The following is a 21719-nucleotide window of genomic DNA, read 5'->3' on the forward strand; positions in this document are numbered from 1 at the left end:
CAACCTATCTTATATTCTTTTAACTCTAGTGCAACTTTTGTTATTCAACAAAACATAACATGTCCTTAAGAAAGTATTTACAATTTCGGACATTACCAACAGCAATGTGAGACTTTATTTACTAACTTTTATAAACAAATTACATTACAATATTTTGTTTGACAATAATTTTAAATTTCATAAAGCGTATGTTTAGTATAACTATTTTTTTAAAGCAGTAAATGTTACAGCATAAAAGTGTGTCAGTACTTTATAATATTTTTTTTTACCTATTTGATCTAACGTTTAAAACAATGTTAAAAAAATCCATTGAGAAAAAAATATTTTAAAAAATAAATATAATAAGTTAAACTAAAAATGTTGTTAGTGTCTAATTTCGTATAAACATTCTCACAACGTATTATAGTTATTTATTTTTTTTAAGCAACAACAAAGCTAGCTTAATTTAATGTATTTTATTAATTAACTAAAAAAGATGTTCTGTAAAGCATCGTCAGAAACAGTTTATTAATTAAATGCTAGGCTTTATTTAGTTGTTTAAGTAGCAACAAAATTTGTAAAAAAACAAATTAATTATAAATTTTAATCTGAAATTACTTCAGTATTCAACAATTTTGTTATATTTATAATTTAAGATAGTTTTTCTATAAAACTAAACGTTAAAATTTTTTATAAGTTTTTAATTGATAGTTGTAACATAAATGAAGCCTTTAACGACCGAAGTAGTTATAGAATTGATTACATTGAAAGTTTTTATAAAACTTAATAAAAAGGATATTTTTATGTGAACTACTAACAGAAGATTAGTTTAAGTTTTACTTAAATAAAACTTAAACAAAGGTAGCATTAAAATAAAATCCAATAATGAACTTTCTCGGACTTAGCACATAAATGTTAATCTAAAAACTTCTAAGTTATATGAAACATTTTTTTTTTAATATTCCAAGAGTTTAAAAAATAGTTCAGCTAAGGGAATTTTCTTTCTAATTTTGAATCATTTTTAAGAGTTTTAGTTAAAGCTAGAGGTATAAAGATCATAAAAATTAAGTTACATTTAAGGTTGAGAACTATAAAGCTTTGAAATAAAAAAATAACACAAAAAAATTAGTGATCGTTTTTTATGACGTAGCTAGGTGAAAAACTAAATACAAGCTTACAAAAGCGTTATAAATAAAAAAAGAATTAGTTAACAGAATAAGCTGCAATTGTACAGTTTATCTACGTAGATAATTTTAAAAGCTGTTTTTAAACAGCTAAATTCAATGAATGGGTGTCAGAATAACAGCGACAAAATGACACGATGCGTCACTTTGTCACAGCGACAAAACAACACGGTGCGTCACTTTGTCACAGCGACAAAACGACACGGTGCGTCACTTTGGCGAAGCGACAAAATGACACTGTGCGTCACTTTGGCGAAGCGACAAAACGACACGGTGCGTCACTTAGGCGAAGCGACAAAATGACACGGTGCGTCACTTTGTCACGGCGACAAAACGACACGGTGAGTCACTTTGGCGAAGCGACAGAATGACACTGTGCGTCACTTTGGCGAAGCGACAAAAAGACACTGTGCGTCACTTTGTCACGGCGACAAAATGACACTGTGCGTCACTTTGGCGAAGCGACAAAATGACACGGTGCGTCACTTTGGCGAAGCGACAAAATGACACTGTGCGTCACTTTGTCACGGCGACAAAACGACACGGTGCGTCACTTTGGCATAGCGACAAAATGATACATTGCGTAACTTTGGCACGATGCGCCACTTTGGCACAGTGACAAAGTGAAACGGTGTGTCACTTTGACACGGTACGTCATTTTGACACAGCGACAAAATGACACGGTGCGTCACTTTGGCACAGCGACAAAATGATAGATACGTCACTTTGACACATCGACAAAATGTCACGGTGCGTCACTATAGCATTGATTGTCATTTTTGCACCGTTTTTTTTTCATCTATATTCGCTTTGAACGTCTTTAAACTTTTTATTTTAGCAATAAGAGTTATTACTGATCAAACCAAACTTTTAAAAACTTTAATTTGTAAGTTTTTCTATCGTACGTGTAAAAATTGTTAGCAAAATTGGAAAAAATGAGTATAACAACACAGAAGTTGGAGTTAAACCAATTATTCTTTTAGTTATTAGCTCTACTCCAAAAGTTATACATTTTGAATTTAAATTTTTAATATTTCGAAAAATGTAGTATTCAAAGCACATGTTTGAAAACTAATTTAAAATTTAAAAATAAACCTGCATTAAATATGTAAGTAAGTAAACCTTAAAATACAGCTTTATTTTGAATTTTTTTTAATCATTTTTTAAAACAACTGTACTTAATAGTTTTTACAGCGTTGTAAATATATACATTTAATAGTTTATTAAACACACAAAACTAGAAAGCTTAACCAAACAGTAGAAATTTTTTGTTCGATAATGTAAAAAGTTATTGTTATTTTAAGCTTTCATTCAGTTTTATAAAACAAAATTACTACAAACTTATAAGCAAAACTAAACTTCTTAAGTAATATAAATTTTAATTGTAAAATTTTGATAGTTATTAGTTAAACACAAGATTTATTATACTTTTTCCAAAGTATAGTAGCTTAATACATTCGAAACTATATATGATACAATGCTTTAAAATTTACATCATAGTATAAAAACAAAAATATTCTTAAGTTTTATTTTGCACGCTCACGACTTTTCATATTTAATTAATGAATAAAGTTTAGTACTTTTTGTTAAACGTTTAATTAATTATTATTAGGAATTGTATTAAAAAATAAATTAGACTTAAATTTATACAGAGTTATTTGGGTTAAGATTAAGTCATGTATGTTTTAACTCTAGTTTTTAAAAATACAGAGTGAAGCTGCTTTTGTAGTAACTAGCTATTTATATTAAATATGTTTAATATTTTAACGTAGTAGTTTGTTTAAACATAAAATATTTTTCATTACTGTTTTTTAAACGACAAAAGGTTATCGCTTGAAAGTTATACCAAAGAAAATTTTAGTTATCGAGTCGTAAATCACATGCTTTAACAATATATTACGAGCAGTTAAAAATAATTTTTTTTAATGTAAAGTCCTAAATTTCCAAAAACATACAAAAAAAAGATCAACAAAAGTTGATAAGTTTGGATGTTTACTTAAAACTATGTATTGAAATTTATAACTTGTCTAAAAGCAAATAACTAAAATAAACGGTCCTGGAGCCTAAATTTATGAAAAAGTTAAAAAGTAGTATGAGCAGTTTAGAGAAAATTAAGAGTCTGTTGCTACCATTCATGCGCATTTATATATTTATCACTTTTAAGAAAATTAAGCACTAGAGCTTATACATACAACATTGTAGCTGCAGCCTAGAATCAACATGTTTTTAAAATTGTATTTGTTTATTGATTTATTTTAAGTCTTTTTTAATCACTCATTAGTACTTTTAAGTATCTTTTGATTTTATTTCTAAGTAGTTGAACACCTTTAAATACAAATATTCTAAAATATCTTTCTATAAGTATTAAACTGTGTTTCAAGGGTTCTAAAACATTCAAAATAATTTGTAAAGTAAAATGTACCATTCACTCATTATAAAGCCTAGTTTGTATAAAATAGCATTAAGTACAATCCAGTGATTATTTAAAATAAGTTTATTAATTTAGGAAAATTTCAACCAAAAAAGGTTTTGGTAACAGAATATTTTATGAATATAACATCATAGTTTTATAATAAATTCAAAAAAAAAATTAAAAATCAATTATAATAGCAATTTAACTTTCTTATATTAAATAAATTCTATTCTAAAATTTAAAAAAATTTCACAAAATAGAAATACACTGTTGTTTAACTTACTTTTGTATTTTAATGTTAATCCTTTCTGGTAAGTATAGTTGTTATGTTAAGAAAAAATTAGGAAAAATTTTATGGAATTAATATGAGCTAGAGGGTAGAACTGTTGTAGAAAATATTCATTGGGGCTCATTTCAATCTAAATATCATAGGGGTTAATACCAGACAAATAGCATTTGTCCGGCATTAACCAAAAAATTGTATTTTGTTAAAGCAATTCTGCAATTGTATTACAAGTGTGTAGTAGTGGTTTATTGGATTTTATTTAAAGAGATGCTTGATGTAAGGAATGTTTTGCTAAAAAAAAACAATTTATTTGCGATTACTTGAACTTATACTTTTATCTATGCACTTTTAGTGCTTAGGTACACAATTTTATTTGCAAAAGAGCATTATATTTCTACTTCTAAGTGCACGATATATGTTGCAACTAACATAAGTCGCATAGAGGCGCAAAATTTCGATCTTTTAAGTCAAATGCACAATGATTTTTTGAAGATGTTGCTACTAACGTAAATCGTCAGGGAACGCAGTATTTCAGTTCAAAATTGCAACCTTTTAAGTCCCAAAAAGCACAAGTTTTACTTTTTTTACGCATAAAAACGTAAAATAAGAACCGCATTAGAATTTAGAGTTACAACAGCAGAAAAGTTATTTTTATAACGTCTGAGTTTAGTTTATAAAACAAATTTTCCTCTGTGTTTACATCTACTAGTTTATTGTTTTGATGTGCTGAACGATTGATCTAAATGTAGACTGTGTTTTTTAAAATTCGAATTTGCTGAAGTTTAAAAATTATGTTCATGTGAGTTTTTATCTTTCTAGTTGTAAAATGGCAAGTTATTTTCTAATTTTTATTACTCGTTTCAAGTTCTAGTCAAAAGTGTTTTTAAGTTTTTCCATTCGAAAGAAATCAAAAATAAATTCTCTTTAATTTTGGAAATAGTATTTTGTTAAAAAAGTTGCTGCTTTTACATTTTTGTGAATGTTGTTTGATACAAATAATTATTTGTCGTTTATTAAGTACAGTTTTTAAGCACACCTAACACCTTGCTACTGATTAAAAATGAGTATGTTGTTTATAAGTACGACGATGGACAATAGAAGGTATAAACATTACGTGTTTCAGTTTATTTTATGAAGTCACAATTAAAAATTCCTGCGGTCTTTGATTTTAAAATTAATCAATGTGATTGTTGTTGATCCTACAAAACCGGTAGGAAGACAGGAAAACGAAGAGTTTCCAAAAAAATAAGATTGTTGTCCATACCAATAAAGATTTCACAACAAATCGTTCCCTCCCTTATTAACCACCGTGTCATTTTGTCGCTGTGCTAAAGTGACACTCCGTGTCATTTTGTCGCTGTGCTAAAGTGAACCTTCGTGTCATTTTGTCGCTGCGCCAAATAGACCCTCGTGCAAAAGTGACGCACCGTGTCGTTTTGTCGCTGTGCCAAAGTGACCCTCCGTGTAAAAGTGACGCACCGTGTCGTTTTGTCGCTGTGCCAAAGTGACGCACCGTGTCATTTTGTCGCCGTGCCAACGTGACCATTTGTGCCAGATTGACGCACCGTACCAAGGTAACGCACCGTGTCATTTTGTCGCCGTGCCAAAGTGACCCACTGTGCCAGACTGACGCATCGTGCCAAGGTGACGCACCGTGTCTTTTTGTCGCTGTGCCAAAGTGACCCTCTGTGCCAGGCTGACGCACCGTGCAATGGTGACGCACCGTGTCATTTTGTCGCCGTGCCAAAGTGGCGCACCGTGTCTATTTAACGACCGTGTCATTTTGTCGCTGTGTAATTCTAACCTGCTCTCATTTTACGTACCATTTTGCTTTGATTTGCTGTTAAATGAGTGAGCAATGCAGTACTAAAAAGAAATATTACACCATGTAAACATGATCTAACAATATTGAAAGTAAACACTAGTTTATTTAAACACTAAAGAGTACCTTATAAAAGTTTGTTTATAAGAAAATTTAATTTTGTTTTAATAAAGATTTTATTAAAACTAAAAATCTTTAAAAAAAAATGTTTTTATGAATTTAGAAACTTTGTTTTGATTTATGGCAAATCTTATTAGTAATAAGTATACTTTTGTTTTACTTCAAAGTTGGTATCGTTTAATCTCATATATAAGTATAGTATTTACAGCAAAGTTAAAAGGCCAACTAATTTATATAAAATTCGGTAATAATTTATAGAAATAATAAATAGTTATAGAATTAGAGTTATAGAATTTTGAAAAATATTTACTTAATTGTTTATTGTAATAGAATTTAGCTTTCATGTGCTTTTTATTGTTAAATGTTCAGAATTTTAATGCTAAGTCTCAAAAATCAATAAACCAGAACTTAAATATATCAGGCATCATTATTATGAGATAGAGATGTTATGTTAGGCTAAAAGACTGATATTTAGACTTTTTATTTTGGTAAAGACAAAAAGTATTATTGAAACTATATTTAATTGATTTAGACTTCTTTAAATATTTTTTAGTCTTTACGACATTTATACTTAAAAAATCAATGTTCACTTAAACTTAAATTGTTCTCAATTATTATTTATTTACATTTGGTATATTTTTGAGGTACTTTGAGAGCTTTTATAATGATGTTTTGTGGTTCTTAATTAAAAAGATACATTAGTTAAACTATCTTGTCTGATTTATATAAAGTAGTCTCAATAAGAACTAAGTATTTATGAAATGTTAATTAAGTAAAATAGAATTTAGTTATGATAAGTAGTACCAATATATTAAGTGTAACTGCATCCAGACCTTAACATCAATAATAATTCAACACATGAAACTCAAAGCAAATATAGTCAACAAGCCTTAAAACATAGTTCTAAAAGTTTGGTATAGGGGTTGTATAGACAAAAAGTCTTTACATTTAAATTTAGTCTTAAAATTAGGAGGTCAGTATAATCAACATGTTTTTTTAGGTACTATAAAACATGAAAGTACCACACCTACAACATATTTTGAGTACAACAATGAACAAGAGCAACACAATTTGTTGCAAAAAATCGTTATTACAACAAACAATCAGTAGGATAAGTTAAATATGTTAGATGACTCAAGTTAGGAAGTTTTCTTGAAGTAGGATGTTCAATAAAATATTTGGGAAACACCTAATAATAATAAGAAGCAAATAAAAAATGAAGAACTCAGGTGTGTATCAGGTAATTAAGAAAATGTTAATTTCTATTTAACCAAAAAATGTAATATAGGGTTTATGTTCAATACGAGAAGTTTATAATTAAAATTCAATACAAAGATAGATATTGATAATAACCAAAGAGATGAGATAAATTATTTTGAGGATATGCATCAAAGTCTTGAAATAATTGACCAACAGTTAAGGTAATAGGGTTTTCATTTCAATCTTAACACATAAGGACATAAAAGAATATTATATAATAGTTGACAATAAAAAGAGAGACTACCAAAATCTATTATATTATCTTTCAAAGAGAGATGGCCACATAGGAAGAGTTTTTGCCTAAATCTTAGTTTAATTCTTTTTATGGCCAAACCTTAGAACTTGAAAATAAAAAAATGGAAAGCTGAGATGAGAAACAATAAAACTTTAAAAATTTTTTTGTTCACTTTCTTCTAATCACTTGATTGGGATAAAATGATAAACTCTTAATTTAGATATTAATAGTTATAAATACCACTTAAGAAATATTTTTTTCAAATCAACAGCTCACAAGAGTAGAAAGAACAAATATGAGTTGTATTTGTTGAAGATTTAATAAAAAAAGGCCTAAATCAAGCTACTTTTTTTACACTAAAAGAAATATTGGTCAAAATAGTGGATCAACAGCAGTATTAGAAACAATAACCATTAAGTAGATTATTTTCTTGGTTGAAACCAAAATAATTATGTACAATTATAAAACAGTAAAGCACTTTTTTTTTCCTATCAAAAAAAAAATCTTTCTGTTAGACTGCTCAAAATCTCACAAATAGCCAAACAAAAGCTTTTGACAACAGCAAAATTTTAGCATCTAGAATAACTGCCGAGTTGTGTCGTTTAATATTTTAGGCTTTTTTTTTATTGTAAGGACAAGGGCGGTGACATATTTGTTCACTATACTGATATTACTGGAAACAACCCTAATAAGTTATAAAGTTCACTTGCACAAAATGAGGTTGTTTAGTATGCCGCATGCTAAGAACGTGACAGGTCCCAACAAAAAACTAGTTTGTGGCTCTAAATATGACCAAGACTAGTGGCGAAGTTATAATCAGCAGCTCAAAAGGCAGCAAAGGCCTCAACAAAACACTTATTTAGTTAATAGACATTAGAATATTAAGAACAAAGAACGTTTTTTTCTATGGTGGTTGATACTAAAAACTTTAATAATTTGGATTTTAGTTCGATCTCTAAGATACTTGGGAGTTCATGTTTAGAAATTGATTCTAAAGTTGAAGTTTATAATGTAGTAATTAAATGGTTGAACTACAACATAGAAGAACGTAGCAAGTTTGCAAGACAATTGTTAAAAAAAAGTTTGGCTAAATTTGCTACCAGAAGCAGCTGTAAGACACCTCAAAGATAAATTATCGAGTATTTCTATGAATGATGATTGTGTTGAAGTATTTAATGAAGTCTTGAACACTAGATTGTGTCAAGATAAGACTATTTCTCATACAAATAGTAGACACTGTGATCAATCAATGTTTAAAATTCTTATTTGTGGAGTTAAAGATTTTTACAGCAATGAGGCTGTTAGAGATGTGAAAGAACTTGATAAAACTAATTTATCAAAAGTCAAAAATTAAGCTCCTTTAACAACAGAAAGATATAATTTTGAAGCAGCTTATGTCAAGGGAGAAATTTACTTGTTTGGTGGCTTTAACGTTTACAACAAGTTTGTAAACACAGTTGAAAAATATTCACCTGTTAGCAATACGTGGAGTTATGTATGTGATTTGTATGATGAACGTGAATTATTTAGTGTTTGTAAATTTATGAGTAAGGTGTATGTTGTTGGGGGTATTCTTAATAAAAACACAATTAATTTTTGTTACGCATTCAATACAGAAAATTCTGTTTTTGAAGAAGTTGCAAGAATGAACGAATCAAGATTAAACACAGCTTCCGCAGTTTTTAATGGAAGTATCGTAGTGTCCGGAGGTACAAGCAAAATTCTAATCGTTTAAACACAGTAGAATTGTATGATGCATTTGCTGATACTTGGACACCAATGCCAAGAATGACTCATGAAAGAAGTCATCATAATTTAGTTTTTACCAAAAGTAAATTATTTGTATTTGGTGGGGCTTCTACTAAGACAAATTGTGAAGTTTATGATAAAATTAGCAACATAATTGTCGAAATAAAATCACCGAAATTTTTCTGTTCTGTTGTAAAACCCGTTTTTGTTGAAAATAAAATATTTGTTTTTCAATATTTGACTAAAAAAGTATTTTGTTATGATACAGATAAAGATAAATGGACAGAAGAATTATGTGAAGCTACTGATGATCTTATTTGTAATTCATTGGTAAAATAACCCCTGTATTAAGAAAACTAACTTACAAAAAAACAACTTCTTGTAATGTTTTCTAAGGATATTAAAGTTTACAGTTGGAAATTGCGAGTTACTACATTCAAGTGTAACATATATTTAATGATAAGCTTAAATTTAAAGCTACTTAAAATTTTAATACTTTTTTTTTTAATGTTTTTCGATTTCCTAACGCCTTACTAATTTACGTACAAGTGTTACGTTAATTGTTCTTGGATTAAAAAAAAAAATTTCAAAAGTTAGAATAAACAATTATGTGTTATTGCAACGCATTTTACAATTGTTTTTGTATAAGAAAATAAATATAAATCTTTGAAATAAAAATAACACGTTTTCTATTTTATTTATGAACTTTAACTTTTAATGTGTTTTCAATAAAATATAGATTTTTTTGTAGCTTGTATTACGTTTAAAACTTCACAGTTTAACATAAGCAATAAATTTCATAATTTTGAGCCAAAATCCATTTCTTATAGTTTAGTTAATTAAAAATAAATTGTATATTATTATTTATGGCTTGTTTTTATATAAATTTACTTAGTTAAAGATTATCTTTAATGGATATACTTAAATAAAATGTTATTATAGATTTTAAGATCTTCTGTGTATTTATTCTTTTCTATTAACTGTTTGACGTAAATTTTACTTAAATATTAGCTTAGTTGTAACTTACATCAAGTAACTACTTTTACTGTAAAATTTAAATCACCATTAATCCGATAACTTTAGCACGAGCGTCACTTTTGCTCGGTGTCACTTTTGCACGAAGGGTTATTTTTCACAAAAAACAAAATAAATATATAAAAAAAATACCACAAAGTAATGTAAAAGGATTGAATAATAAAAATAAATAAAAAAAAGTACTGACCGAGGGGAGTTAGTGGTAACAGTTATAGTAAAATTAAAGAAGAGGAAAGCAAAAGTTACAAAAATAAAATGAAAGAAAAAAATTAGAAAAATGAAATACAATAAACTAATACCAAAATAAAATTTAGTAAGCAAGTTAGACACTATTACATGTTAACCACTATTTTAGTCAGAAAATAAGCCTGAGTGACTAAAGGCTAGACTTAGCACACAAGCTAGCCTTAAAGAGTAGTATATATAAGCAAAAACCAGTTTGAATTACAATAAAAATTAAACATTTATAAATCTTGAATTTTTTAATAATTAATATTAAATTGAAAATTTACAATTTTATTTTCAGGGTTTTTAATGAATAAACACAATACTTAGTTTGGTTATTTTAGAATAAAAAAACTTAAAGATAAGTTTTATAATCTAACTTTTACTGATTTTAAGTGAATCAAATAATAACAGTTTATAAAAAATGAACTCAAACATTAAATAATATATTTGAATAATTTATGTTAAACCCTGAGCAACCTGCGTAAAGATATTTGAAAAAATTAACCATATTTAATCTCTTTAAGTATTTTTACATATTTTTAATTAAAAATTTCCAGAGCTTTATTACTCGATATTAATATGATATTCTTAAAGTTGTCAATGTTTTGGCTGATTTTAGAATATTTTTAGGATTTTCTAGTATACTTGTTAAAATTGGTATTTACTCAATCCATAATATAAAAATAAAGCTGTTAATAAAATATCAAAATGATTGTTTTAACTTTATGCTTAAAATTACCTAAATTATATCAACGTTAAAACTATATGAATATCATTCTCGTAGTATTTTAAGCTTTTACTTATAAGTTTTACAGTTTATACATATTTAAACCAGTCTAGCTAAACTACTATTAAAAGAAAACTATTAAACTTTATGAATGTAGTAAATTGAATATAAAAAAATTTTTACCATCCTGACATCAAAGTCTATAATTTTTTTAAAATTTTCTTTACTTGATATAATAGTAGTATTTTTTTCACCTCTACAACTTAATTTTATGTACTAAAAGCCACTTTAAAATTTTGAGTTCTGAATTAAGGTTGACACTGAAAAATGTTTTCTTTGAATTTAACATATAATAATAAATCATATACAAAAGTAGAATACTATACACCAGTACTTCTTAAAAGATTATTTATAATTGTTCCAAAGATTAAAAGTGCTTAGACTGAAGATTTAGGCAAACTTTAGACTACAGAGTTTCCCCACATTCAAACTCAGACTAGTTTTGTTATTTCTATTAATATCTGTTAATTTTTAAAGTTTGTTTTTATTTAAAAATTTTGTTATCGTTTTAGTTATTGTTGTAGTTGTGTTTTATTAACATTTTTTATTATACGAAATTTGCGTTCATTTACTTTTTTGTACCATATTTTTGTAACATCAGAAAGACTCATGCTAACTTACTTAACCCTGACTTTTTGTCTGAACGATTGGTAACCCTATAGATTTTTTATACAGGTTGGTGTCACTTTTACACGAGAGGACTTATTTTCCACGAGGTGAAACTTTTTCATGAAGGGACAATTTTCTATGAAAGGGGACTTTCGCATGGCGTCACTTTTACACGGTGACTCTTTTGCACAAGCGTCACTTTTGCCCGAATACACTTTTGCACAGGTTGAAAAAAATGTTTAAATTTTTTTTGTTAACTTTAATTTTCTTTGTTATCACTATTACCCTTAACCCTCGAACGTTAAATTCTGTATTATATTTTTTTGTATAATTTTGTTTTTATTGACTATTTTTATTTTTCTTTACTTTTTGGTTAATAATTTCTATCAAGTATATATTGTTTATTCTATCACTGCTACTCTTAGCCCTTACCCTCGTTGGGTAGCTTTTTTATTACTCTTTTGTTTTTTTATCAGTTTGTTGTATTTCATTTTTCTTATTTTTTCTTTTATTTTATTTCTGTAATTTTTGCTTTCCCCTTCTTTATTTTTACTATCACTGTTACCACTTACTCCCCTTCGGTCAGTAATTTTTTTCTATTTATTTTTATTTATCAATCCTTTTACATTTCTTTGTGATATTTTTTTATATGTTTATTTTACTTTTGTGAAAAATAATCCTTCGTGCAAAAGTGACGCCGAGCAAAAGTGACGCTCGTGCTAAAGTGATCGGATTAGTGGTGATTAAAATTTTTAACAGTAAAAGTAGTTACTTGATATAAGTAACAACTGAGCTAATATTCAAGTAAAATTTACGTCAAACACTTAATAGAAAAGAATGAATACACAGAAGATCTTAGAATCTATAATAAAATTTTATTTAAGTATATCCATTAAATATAATCTTTAACTAAGTAAATTTTTACAAGAACAAGCCATAAATAATAATATACAATTTATTTTCAATTAACTAAACTATAAGAAATGGATTTTGGCTCAAAATTATAAAATTTATTACTTATGTTAAACTGTGAAGTTTTAAACGTAATACGAGCTACAAAAAATCTATATTTTATAGAAAACACATTAATATAAAATATATAAAATAAATAGAAACGGTCTAATTTTTACTTCTAAGATTTATATTTAATTTCTTATACAAAAACAATTGTAAAATTCCCTGCAATAAGACATAGTTATTTAATTTTTGAAGAACTGAATTATTTTAATCTAAGAACAAATAACGTAAAACTGGTCCGTAAATTAGTAAGGCGTAAGGAGTCGAAAAACATTAAACAAAAAGTATTAAAGTTTTAAGTAGCTAATAACTGAAACTTATAATTAAATGTATGTTACACTTGAAAGTAGTAACTCGCAATTTCCAACTGTAAACTTTAATATTCTTAGATAACATTACATGTAGTTGTTTTTTAGTAAGTTAGTTTTCTTAGTACAGGGGTAATCTTACTAATGAATAACAAATAAGGTCATCAGTAGCTTCACATGATTCTTCTGTCCATTTATCTTTATCCGTATCGTAACAAAATACTATTTTAGTCAAATATTGAAAAATAAATATTTTAATTTCAACAAAAAAATGTTTCACAACAGAACAGAAAAATTTCGGGGATTTAATTTCGACAAATATATTGCTAATTTTATCATAAACTTCAACATTCGTGTTAAGAGAAGCCCCACCAAATACAAATAATTTACTTTTGACAACAACTAAACCTGGAAGACTTCTTTCATGATTCATTCTCGGCATTGGTGTCCAAGTATCAGAAAATACATCATACAGTTCTACTGTGTTTAAACGATTAGAATTTTGGCTTGTACCTCCTGACACTACGATACTTCCATTAAAAACTGCGTTAGCTGTGTTGAATTTTGCTTCGTTCATTCTTGCAACTTCTTCAAAAACATAATTTTCTGTATTGAATGCGTAACAAAAGTTAATTGTGTTATTTCTAACAAGACCCCCAATTACATACACCTTACTCATGAATTTACAAACACTAAATAATTCACGATCATCATACAAATCACATACATAACTCCACATATTGCTAACAGAGGAATATTTTTCAACTGTATTTACAAACTTGTTGTCAACGTTAAAGCCACCAGATAAATAAATTTCTCCCTTGAAATAAACTGCTTCAAAATTATATCTTTCTGTTGTTAAAGGAGCATAATTTTTGACTTTTGATAAATTAGTTTTATCAAGTTCTTTCACATCTCTAACAGCCTCTTTGCTGTAAAAATTTTTACCTCCACAAATAAGAATTTTAAACATTGATTGATCACAATGTCTACAATTTGTATGAGAAATATTCTTATCTTGACACAATCTAGTATTCAAAATTTCATGAAAAATTTTACCACAATCATCATTCATAGAAATACTCGAAGATTTATCTTTGAGGTGTCTTACAGCTGGTTCTGATAGCAAATTGAACCGAACTTTCAATAACAATTGTCTTGCAAACTTGTTACGTTCTTCTACGTTGTAGTTCAACCATTCAATTACTACGTTATAAACTTCAACTTCAGAATCAATTTCTAAATAAGAACTCCCAAGTATCTTAGAGATTGAACTAAAGTCAAACTCATCAAAGCTTTTAGTTTCAACCACCATAGCAAAACAACGTATTATGTATTTAAAAGCTGCATTGTGGGAATATGACATGTTGAAAGCTTTTGTCAGCTGGTAAAACAATACTACATTTCCAATTTGTTGCTTTTTTTCAATCTCTTCTTTAAGTTCACATGACAAGTTTTCTTTTAAGGAATGTTTGTTTGACTTAAATGCAGAAATAAATTTCCAATATTCTCGTTTCATTTCATCTGAATTATAAAAAATAAAGAACAGTTATATTAGTAGTATTATTTTTGTTTCATTAATATTTACTTATGGTATTTATAAATATATTTTAATAAGATTATCTTTAGTAAAAAAGGCTAATGATTTTTTAATAACATTTAAAGATCTGCATTAAGCAAAATTAATTATGTGTGTTTTTTATATAAAAAAGATAATTAAATACAGAAAAGACGAAAAAGGAAAAAATTCTAAACATAGTGACAAAAAAATCAACATTCATTTTTCTATAAAAGTATTTTAAAGGTCAGTTTATATATAAAATAAACAGTTTTTAGCTGTTTTAGTTGATAAGTAAAAATATGGAGAAATTTTGAATTTTTTAGTTAGTTTTACTAACATAAGCATGTAATAAATTACTAAAGACTACTAAATAGTGAACTTTTTTTTTTAAGTTACTAAACTTTAACTTACTAGTTTTTTTCGAATCATTAAAGACTTCAAAGATTTTTTTCTGAAAAACCAATTCAGAATTTTTTTTGCAACAGCTTAGAAACTCCCCAATCTTACAACCTTCAGAACTTCTTAAAATTTCTTTGGTTTTTCGATATTTACGTTTCTTCACATCAGTTTCACATAGACTCTTTTCTGCTGACATGATTTACTTTTTCCTATTTTTACTAAAAAAATGTTTATCTGTAGGAAAATAGATAAGTTTTAACATGATGTATTACATTTAAATTTGTAAATTTCCAAATTTGTAAATTTCAAAAATATCTTTCAGTCTGCTAAGATTTAGAAATTGATAAGCTTAAATTTATTTTTATAAAAATTTAAAAACTATCACATTGTGATTTACTAATAAATTTTCAAAGGAATTTTATATACGAATTGTTTTAAGACGGTTTTCAAAAAAATAACAAATAATAGTTTTAATTATTCATTTAATTTAGAATTATATAGTAAAATAAAACTGTACAGAAACAAATGAATAAGAGTTACTTTAGTTCGGACACACAATTCAGGCGTTATATTATAATACTTTTGAAATCAGTATACTATAAAATTAAATTAAAACTTTTTTTTGATAAGTTCTAACTGTTTAATTTTAATTTACTTACCTAATTCATACTTTTCACCTAAAAATAAACTTTTGTACAGTAAATTGTTTCGAAATTTTGAGAAAATAATTTAGAGGAATATTTTATGTAGAATTTTCAGAAATTTGTTAAGTATTTATACAATTCCACTTAAATCAAACTGCTACAAAGTTACTGTATAATATAATTTCAATTACCCCTGAAGCTGTACTTCTTTTTAGAATTTTGTATTAATATATGTCAAACTTCTTTAATCAAATAAAAAAAAAATAATATGGAAATACTACAGTGACTTTAAATAAACTGTTATCCAGAATTTACTTACCTATTCATACATAGTAAGTTATTTTGACTAACTGCAACTTAAAATAAAATATAAAACTAACTTAAACAATATTCTGAACAGTACTACTGCAGCCAATATTATTTATAAATAAAAACAAAAACCTTTTCTAAAATAAAACCATAATTTGCTTTATTGGTAACAAAGTATGCTAAAAATTGAAAGCTTTATTTTAAATGTAGACATAATAAACGGTACTTATAATTTAAAAACTTTAATATTGAAAGAAAAACTTTATTTATTATATTCATATATTATAAATAATCTAAATATAAAATACGAGATTTTAAAAGAAGCAAAATCTGACAATAAATATGCATAAGTTCATTAAAGATACTCGAAATGTTTTATTGAGTATTTTTAGTTTATGTTAGGCTCAATTATTTAAACTTTAACAGTAAAGACTAAAATTAAAAAAAAAAGTTGCTAAGTGAGAATAAAACTTCTTTAATATAATAAATTGTTTTTTACAAATGCTTTAAAGCTCAAATACTCGTTTACTTGATATATAAAATAACATTTTTTTTAACATTTGATTAATATCAAGGGTTTTCTTACAAAAGCTGGTTCAAAAGTGATATAAAGGATTCAAGTTTAGTGTTTTTAACTTTACTTTTCAGCAAAAAGATCATTTGAATTTGTAAATTAATATCCCCTATTAAGAAAGGTATATTTAGTAACTTCAATATTAATATATCGGTCTAAATTACTGAGGTTTAAAAATATAAGGTCTGCATGTAGGTACTCTTGATTTGTTGGTACTACTAATCATAATTAAATTCACCTTTATTTAATAACAATCTTATAAATACTAGGTTCTAATTGAGACTACTTAAGTAAATCAGTCAAGACAGTTTAACTAATTTATTTCTGTATAAAGAACTACAAAACACCGTTTTAAATACTGTAATTAGAAATATAAGATTTTTGATAAGCCAAATGTAAACAAATAAAACTTAGGAACAATTTAAGTTTAATTGAACATCACTTTTAAAACTATTACTAATGGGGCAACCATAAATATTTTAAAAAACTCTCAAACAATTAAATATTGTTTTAATAATACTTATTATATTTGTAAAATTAGAATAAACTAAAAAAATGTGCATGCATTTTAATTTAAAATCTTTAAGAGTCTCTTTAGTAATACAGAGACTTTAAATAAACTATTATTTTTGTGCATTTGTCTTGAATCTATCTGTTAACTTAGACATAACTAAAAAAAAATTTTCTCACAATCACTTTAAACTGAAAACAGTATTTTACTGTATTCCTAAATAATATCTAGATTAATGAGATTATAAATTAATGTTCATAATAACGAAATAAAATGAACAGCTATCTAACTGCATTCTATTTTTATTGAATAATCTATCAACAAAATACAAGAACTACTTTTATAAATATTAATTAAAACTAAAAGTTAAATGCTGTAATATGATTTTAAAAAACACTTTAAAATGAAAAAAAAACTTTGGATTTTTGTTCTTGATACCTGGTGTAGAAAGAAACCTTTGTTATTGAGGTGTACATCACTTAGATGCAGCTCAACATCATTGTCCAGACTTCAGAGTATTATATATTTTTTATTGAACGATAAAAAAGCGCTCGAAAAGGTTTGTCTAAGGACCTGGTGCACAAAGGAAACTTGCGGTTATTGAATCATACACCACAGCATTAATATTTAAACATGCCTTATTTATTTCAAAATTAGTTGCTAGTAAATTGTAGTATCTTAGGTACAATTGCTTAAATATCAAAGTATGACATGAATAAACAAAAAAGTATTACATACAGAAAAATAGGTTAGTATTTAAAAAATACTACCAAGACAACTATTTTATGAAGTAAAATACAAGAACTAAGTTTATAATTATTAAGACTAAGCATAGTTAAAAAAACATAATGTTATAAAAGATACACAAAAAAAACTATTCATAACAAAATTCAAATATGTTTAAATGTTTATCTACCATAAGGAGTAATTTCAATATTCTTTAAGCTTGTTAGAATTTGTTTCTTAAATTATTTTGGTGGTTGTTTAGCAACAATTAACTTTCAAACAACACTCTTTATTTAATGAAGTAAACTTTTGCTGTTTTCTTGCAAATATGCTCACCTAAAAACTTATATTTAAAAAAAAGTGTTGTATTGAATTACTTATTATATCGTTTATTATAAGTCTTTAATCCTTGTTGTACAAATCAATAAACATAGTTTTAAATTTGTACAACGAAAAGTGGCTTAATTTTATTTTGGAAACTCTGTACAATAAAAAAATTTAAGCATCCAGCTTTTATATAAGAAGCAGTCTTATTAATCAAAAAATTACTTTACTTTCTGTGCCCTTAACAATTTAACACTTTGTATAGGGTTGGTACTAGGGTTAATATTTTAGTGTTATAAAGTTCATCTTAAAAATTTTAATAGACTATAATAATTTATATAGACTATAAAATCAAGCGCTTTTTTTTGAGTGTAAACAAAATAAAAAAATTTCTAATTAACCTCTCGCAATGAGAGATTTTCAGGAGTTTTCAAATAAATTGTTAAAATATGTTTTTTGAGTTGATAATAAATGAAATTATAAACTTAAAAGTTTTATTTATGTTTAGAAAAAATTGTTTTGAAAAATATAAAATTCCTTAAAACTGATTTTTAAGTCTTGAGTTTAAACAAAATAAATGTTACAGAGCTACGTTTGAAGGAGGATATTTTTTTTTTAAGTTTTTAACCTACCATTAAAACTTACAAGGTGTTTACTCTCTGAGTAATTTGACCTTTTAATATACCAATGTTTTTATGGTATTAATAATTAATAAACTAGCCTGTGTACATTAGGCTAGTCTATGTTGAAAAGAAAAACTTAAATTAATAGTACATGCCAAGTTTTTAAATAACTACATTAGTTCAAGTTAATATAATTTTAACTACAAAAATAATAAAAAAATGACACACAATTGTTGACATTTAAACAAGATTGCAACTATATAACATGAAAAACTGTACTGAGTGACCAAAAACTACCCTATTTGCTCTGAGTTTTATTTTAAACTCTTTTTTTTTTGCTTCAGATAAAACTACGTATACCCCATGTTCCTTTTTCTTCTCAATAAGTTAAAGGATTGTTGTATTTGTACAATTATACTTCTGCATTAGGTTTTTACTTTAATTGTTAAAACCAATTATTTTAAAGATTCACCTTAAAAAGAGGTTTAAATCAATTTAAATTTAAAAACAAAATTTATGAATATTTCTATATAACCATTTTAATTAACATTATAAACTTATAAAACATTTTAACTTTTTTTTTCCATTAAAAATATAACCGTATGACATAACTACTCACAGAAATGGCTATTTGTTAATTTCAATGTTAACTTTAATTAAACAGTTTAATATAAACTTAAATGGTGACAAATATTAATTTCACATATTAGATATAATTAACAATGTTATTGTTAAGAATAATGAAGATCTCACTACAAAATTTAAAATTAAAAAAAAAATTCAAAATGAATTAAAATCTTGTTCTTGAACAAAATTGGTTGTATAGATTGACAAAATTTTAAAACTGTATCAACTAAATATCATTCCAAATCTAGAAAAAATAAGTCATGATGTATTTGAAAAATCATAAATATTTCTTAAGACTTTATAAAAAATTCAAAACTGTCTTGAGTCACCCAGAGTTAAAAAAAAGGCAAAATATCTTAAATTATCCTAATCATCCTGAGATTTTTAGAGTTTCAATATATTCTGAGTTATTCTGAGTACACTAAATGTGTTGCATCTTAGTTTTATAGTAAAAAAAAGACTGAAATTTAGGAAACATCAACTAAACTAGCTTGAGTTTTAGAACAAAATCCTAATTGTTTAGAGTTATGCTGAGAATATAGTAACCCTGAACCTATGATACTCTCAATATTTCTTTTCACATATTTTTAAAATAACTTTTAAAGAACCAGGTAAAAAGCAACTCGTAGCATAGCTATTATTGTATATAACACTGAAAATAAACAACTTACCCTCTCTTTATACACTTAGCAATATAATCAGGGCGGCAATATATTAAAAATATAATTTTTAAGGTTTTACTAAACTTTTCAAGGTTTCATAAAGTATAAACTTTTTGGTCAATTTGCAGTTTAAAATCAAATTTTTGATAAAAAAACTGTGTTTAATAGTATATAAAGAGAATGATGACAAAATTTTATAACTATATGGTAGATTTTTTGTCTACAATTAAAGTTTCACTACTTAACATGTAAAACCATTTCAAAATTCCAGGCTTTAGATTGATTTTTGTTCAAATTGCCAAGTATTTTTTTTAACTTCTAAAACACCAGGTTTTTAAACCTAAATTTTCTAATTCCAACTTTTTTGAGATTGAAACTTTTAAAAACATAAAAATATCCTGAGTTTTGAATCAAATAACAAGTAAGCCTGAGTTTTAACAAATTTTAAAAAATTTATGAAATGTAATTTTTAACCTAATACTCACAATTTAATTGCATTTCTTCTTTCAAAATATAAAATGTTAAGTCAAAGTTTTTAACTGAAAAAAAAACTAACCATTTAATGATATTTTACTATCCTTACCTCTGACAAGATACTTTGTTATGTAAGTTTCAGAAAACTTTAAACTTTATTAAATTACAACTAAACTATGTTAATATAATATATACTAATTAATGACTTTATTAAATATATGTTATTAAAAAATAGTTAACATTTAATTATTAATTTTTTTTGTTTAGAACATTGAATTTAAACATAAATTAAATTTATCAGTTAAACATATAATAAAACATTAACATTAAAAGTAAAGAGCTAAAAATATGCTAGCATCTGTTTTCATCTTATATTTTTAAGTTGATTTTCTTTCTTTGTAAAAATAATTGACCTTTATATGAAAAGAATCATAAAAAAAACTTTATTATAACTGATTTTTATTCCAGCTATTGACTCTCATAAAAAGACACAATATCATAAAAACTTTTTTATAAGTTAGAAAAATAGTAAAATATATAAATCCTATTAATCTATCTCAAAAGTAAGTTATGACACAACTAGAAAAATAATCAATAATATCTAAGTGGAGGTTGAAAACAATATTAACTAAACAAAAGATATTTCAAATAATATCATAGTCCTTGTTATCTAGACCTCTATAATAACAATGCAAAGTTCCTTGCAGCGTCATTGTTTTAGATAGTATTTAGAGCTTGATACGGTTGAATGCACGAGCCAGACAACAAAGGACCATATTCCTACACTTACCAAATGTTTCAAACTACAAATAACTACAAACTCAAACAAATACAAAGTGTATATAAAACATTAAATTAAAATTACTAAATTTTGAAGTAAAGTAAGAAAGTATGTAAGAAAATAGCAAGTATTTAAAGAAAGTAAGAAGAATGTAAATTAACACTTACTTTGTTTGTGAAAACTTTTTTTTTTACTGCGAATTAGTTTTTTATATTTATTTGTGTTATATTAGAAGGAAAAACATAATATCAAGTGAAAAACATTTATTTTTATATATTATCAAAATTTGGACACCTAAGGGAAAATAAAATTTTACATAAGTGTCCAACACATATATCTAGCTCATTAAATATATGAAGTACTAAACCTAACCTTCAAATGGTTGGAAATTAATTAGAAATTCCATAAAGTCAGAATAACTTAAAAAAATTTCTTATAAGTTTACAAAAAAAATTAATTTCTAATTTTAATA

At 25.7% G+C, this 21719-nt stretch overlaps 1 protein-coding gene across 1 annotated transcript; it reads right to left on the reverse strand.

Moving 5' to 3' along the window:
- Positions 1-11994: 11994 nt before the first annotated feature.
- On the reverse strand, positions 11995-15188 carry LOC145841958 (kelch-like protein 11). Its single transcript, XM_082949275.1, has 3 exons — positions 15104-15188; positions 13376-14556; positions 11995-12015 (listed from the first exon to the last, which is right to left on the reverse strand). The coding sequence occupies exons 1-3, from the start codon at positions 15186-15188 to the stop codon at positions 11995-11997; spliced, it is 1287 nt and encodes a 428-aa protein (XP_082805401.1).
- Between the last annotated feature and the right edge of the window lie 6531 nt (positions 15189-21719).

The sequence above is a fragment of the Thalia democratica genome, chromosome 1 (genome assembly GCF_965202585.1).
Source record: "Thalia democratica chromosome 1, ktThaDemo2.hap1.1, whole genome shotgun sequence".
Classification (NCBI taxonomy): Eukaryota; Metazoa; Chordata; class Thaliacea; order Salpida; family Salpidae; genus Thalia; species Thalia democratica.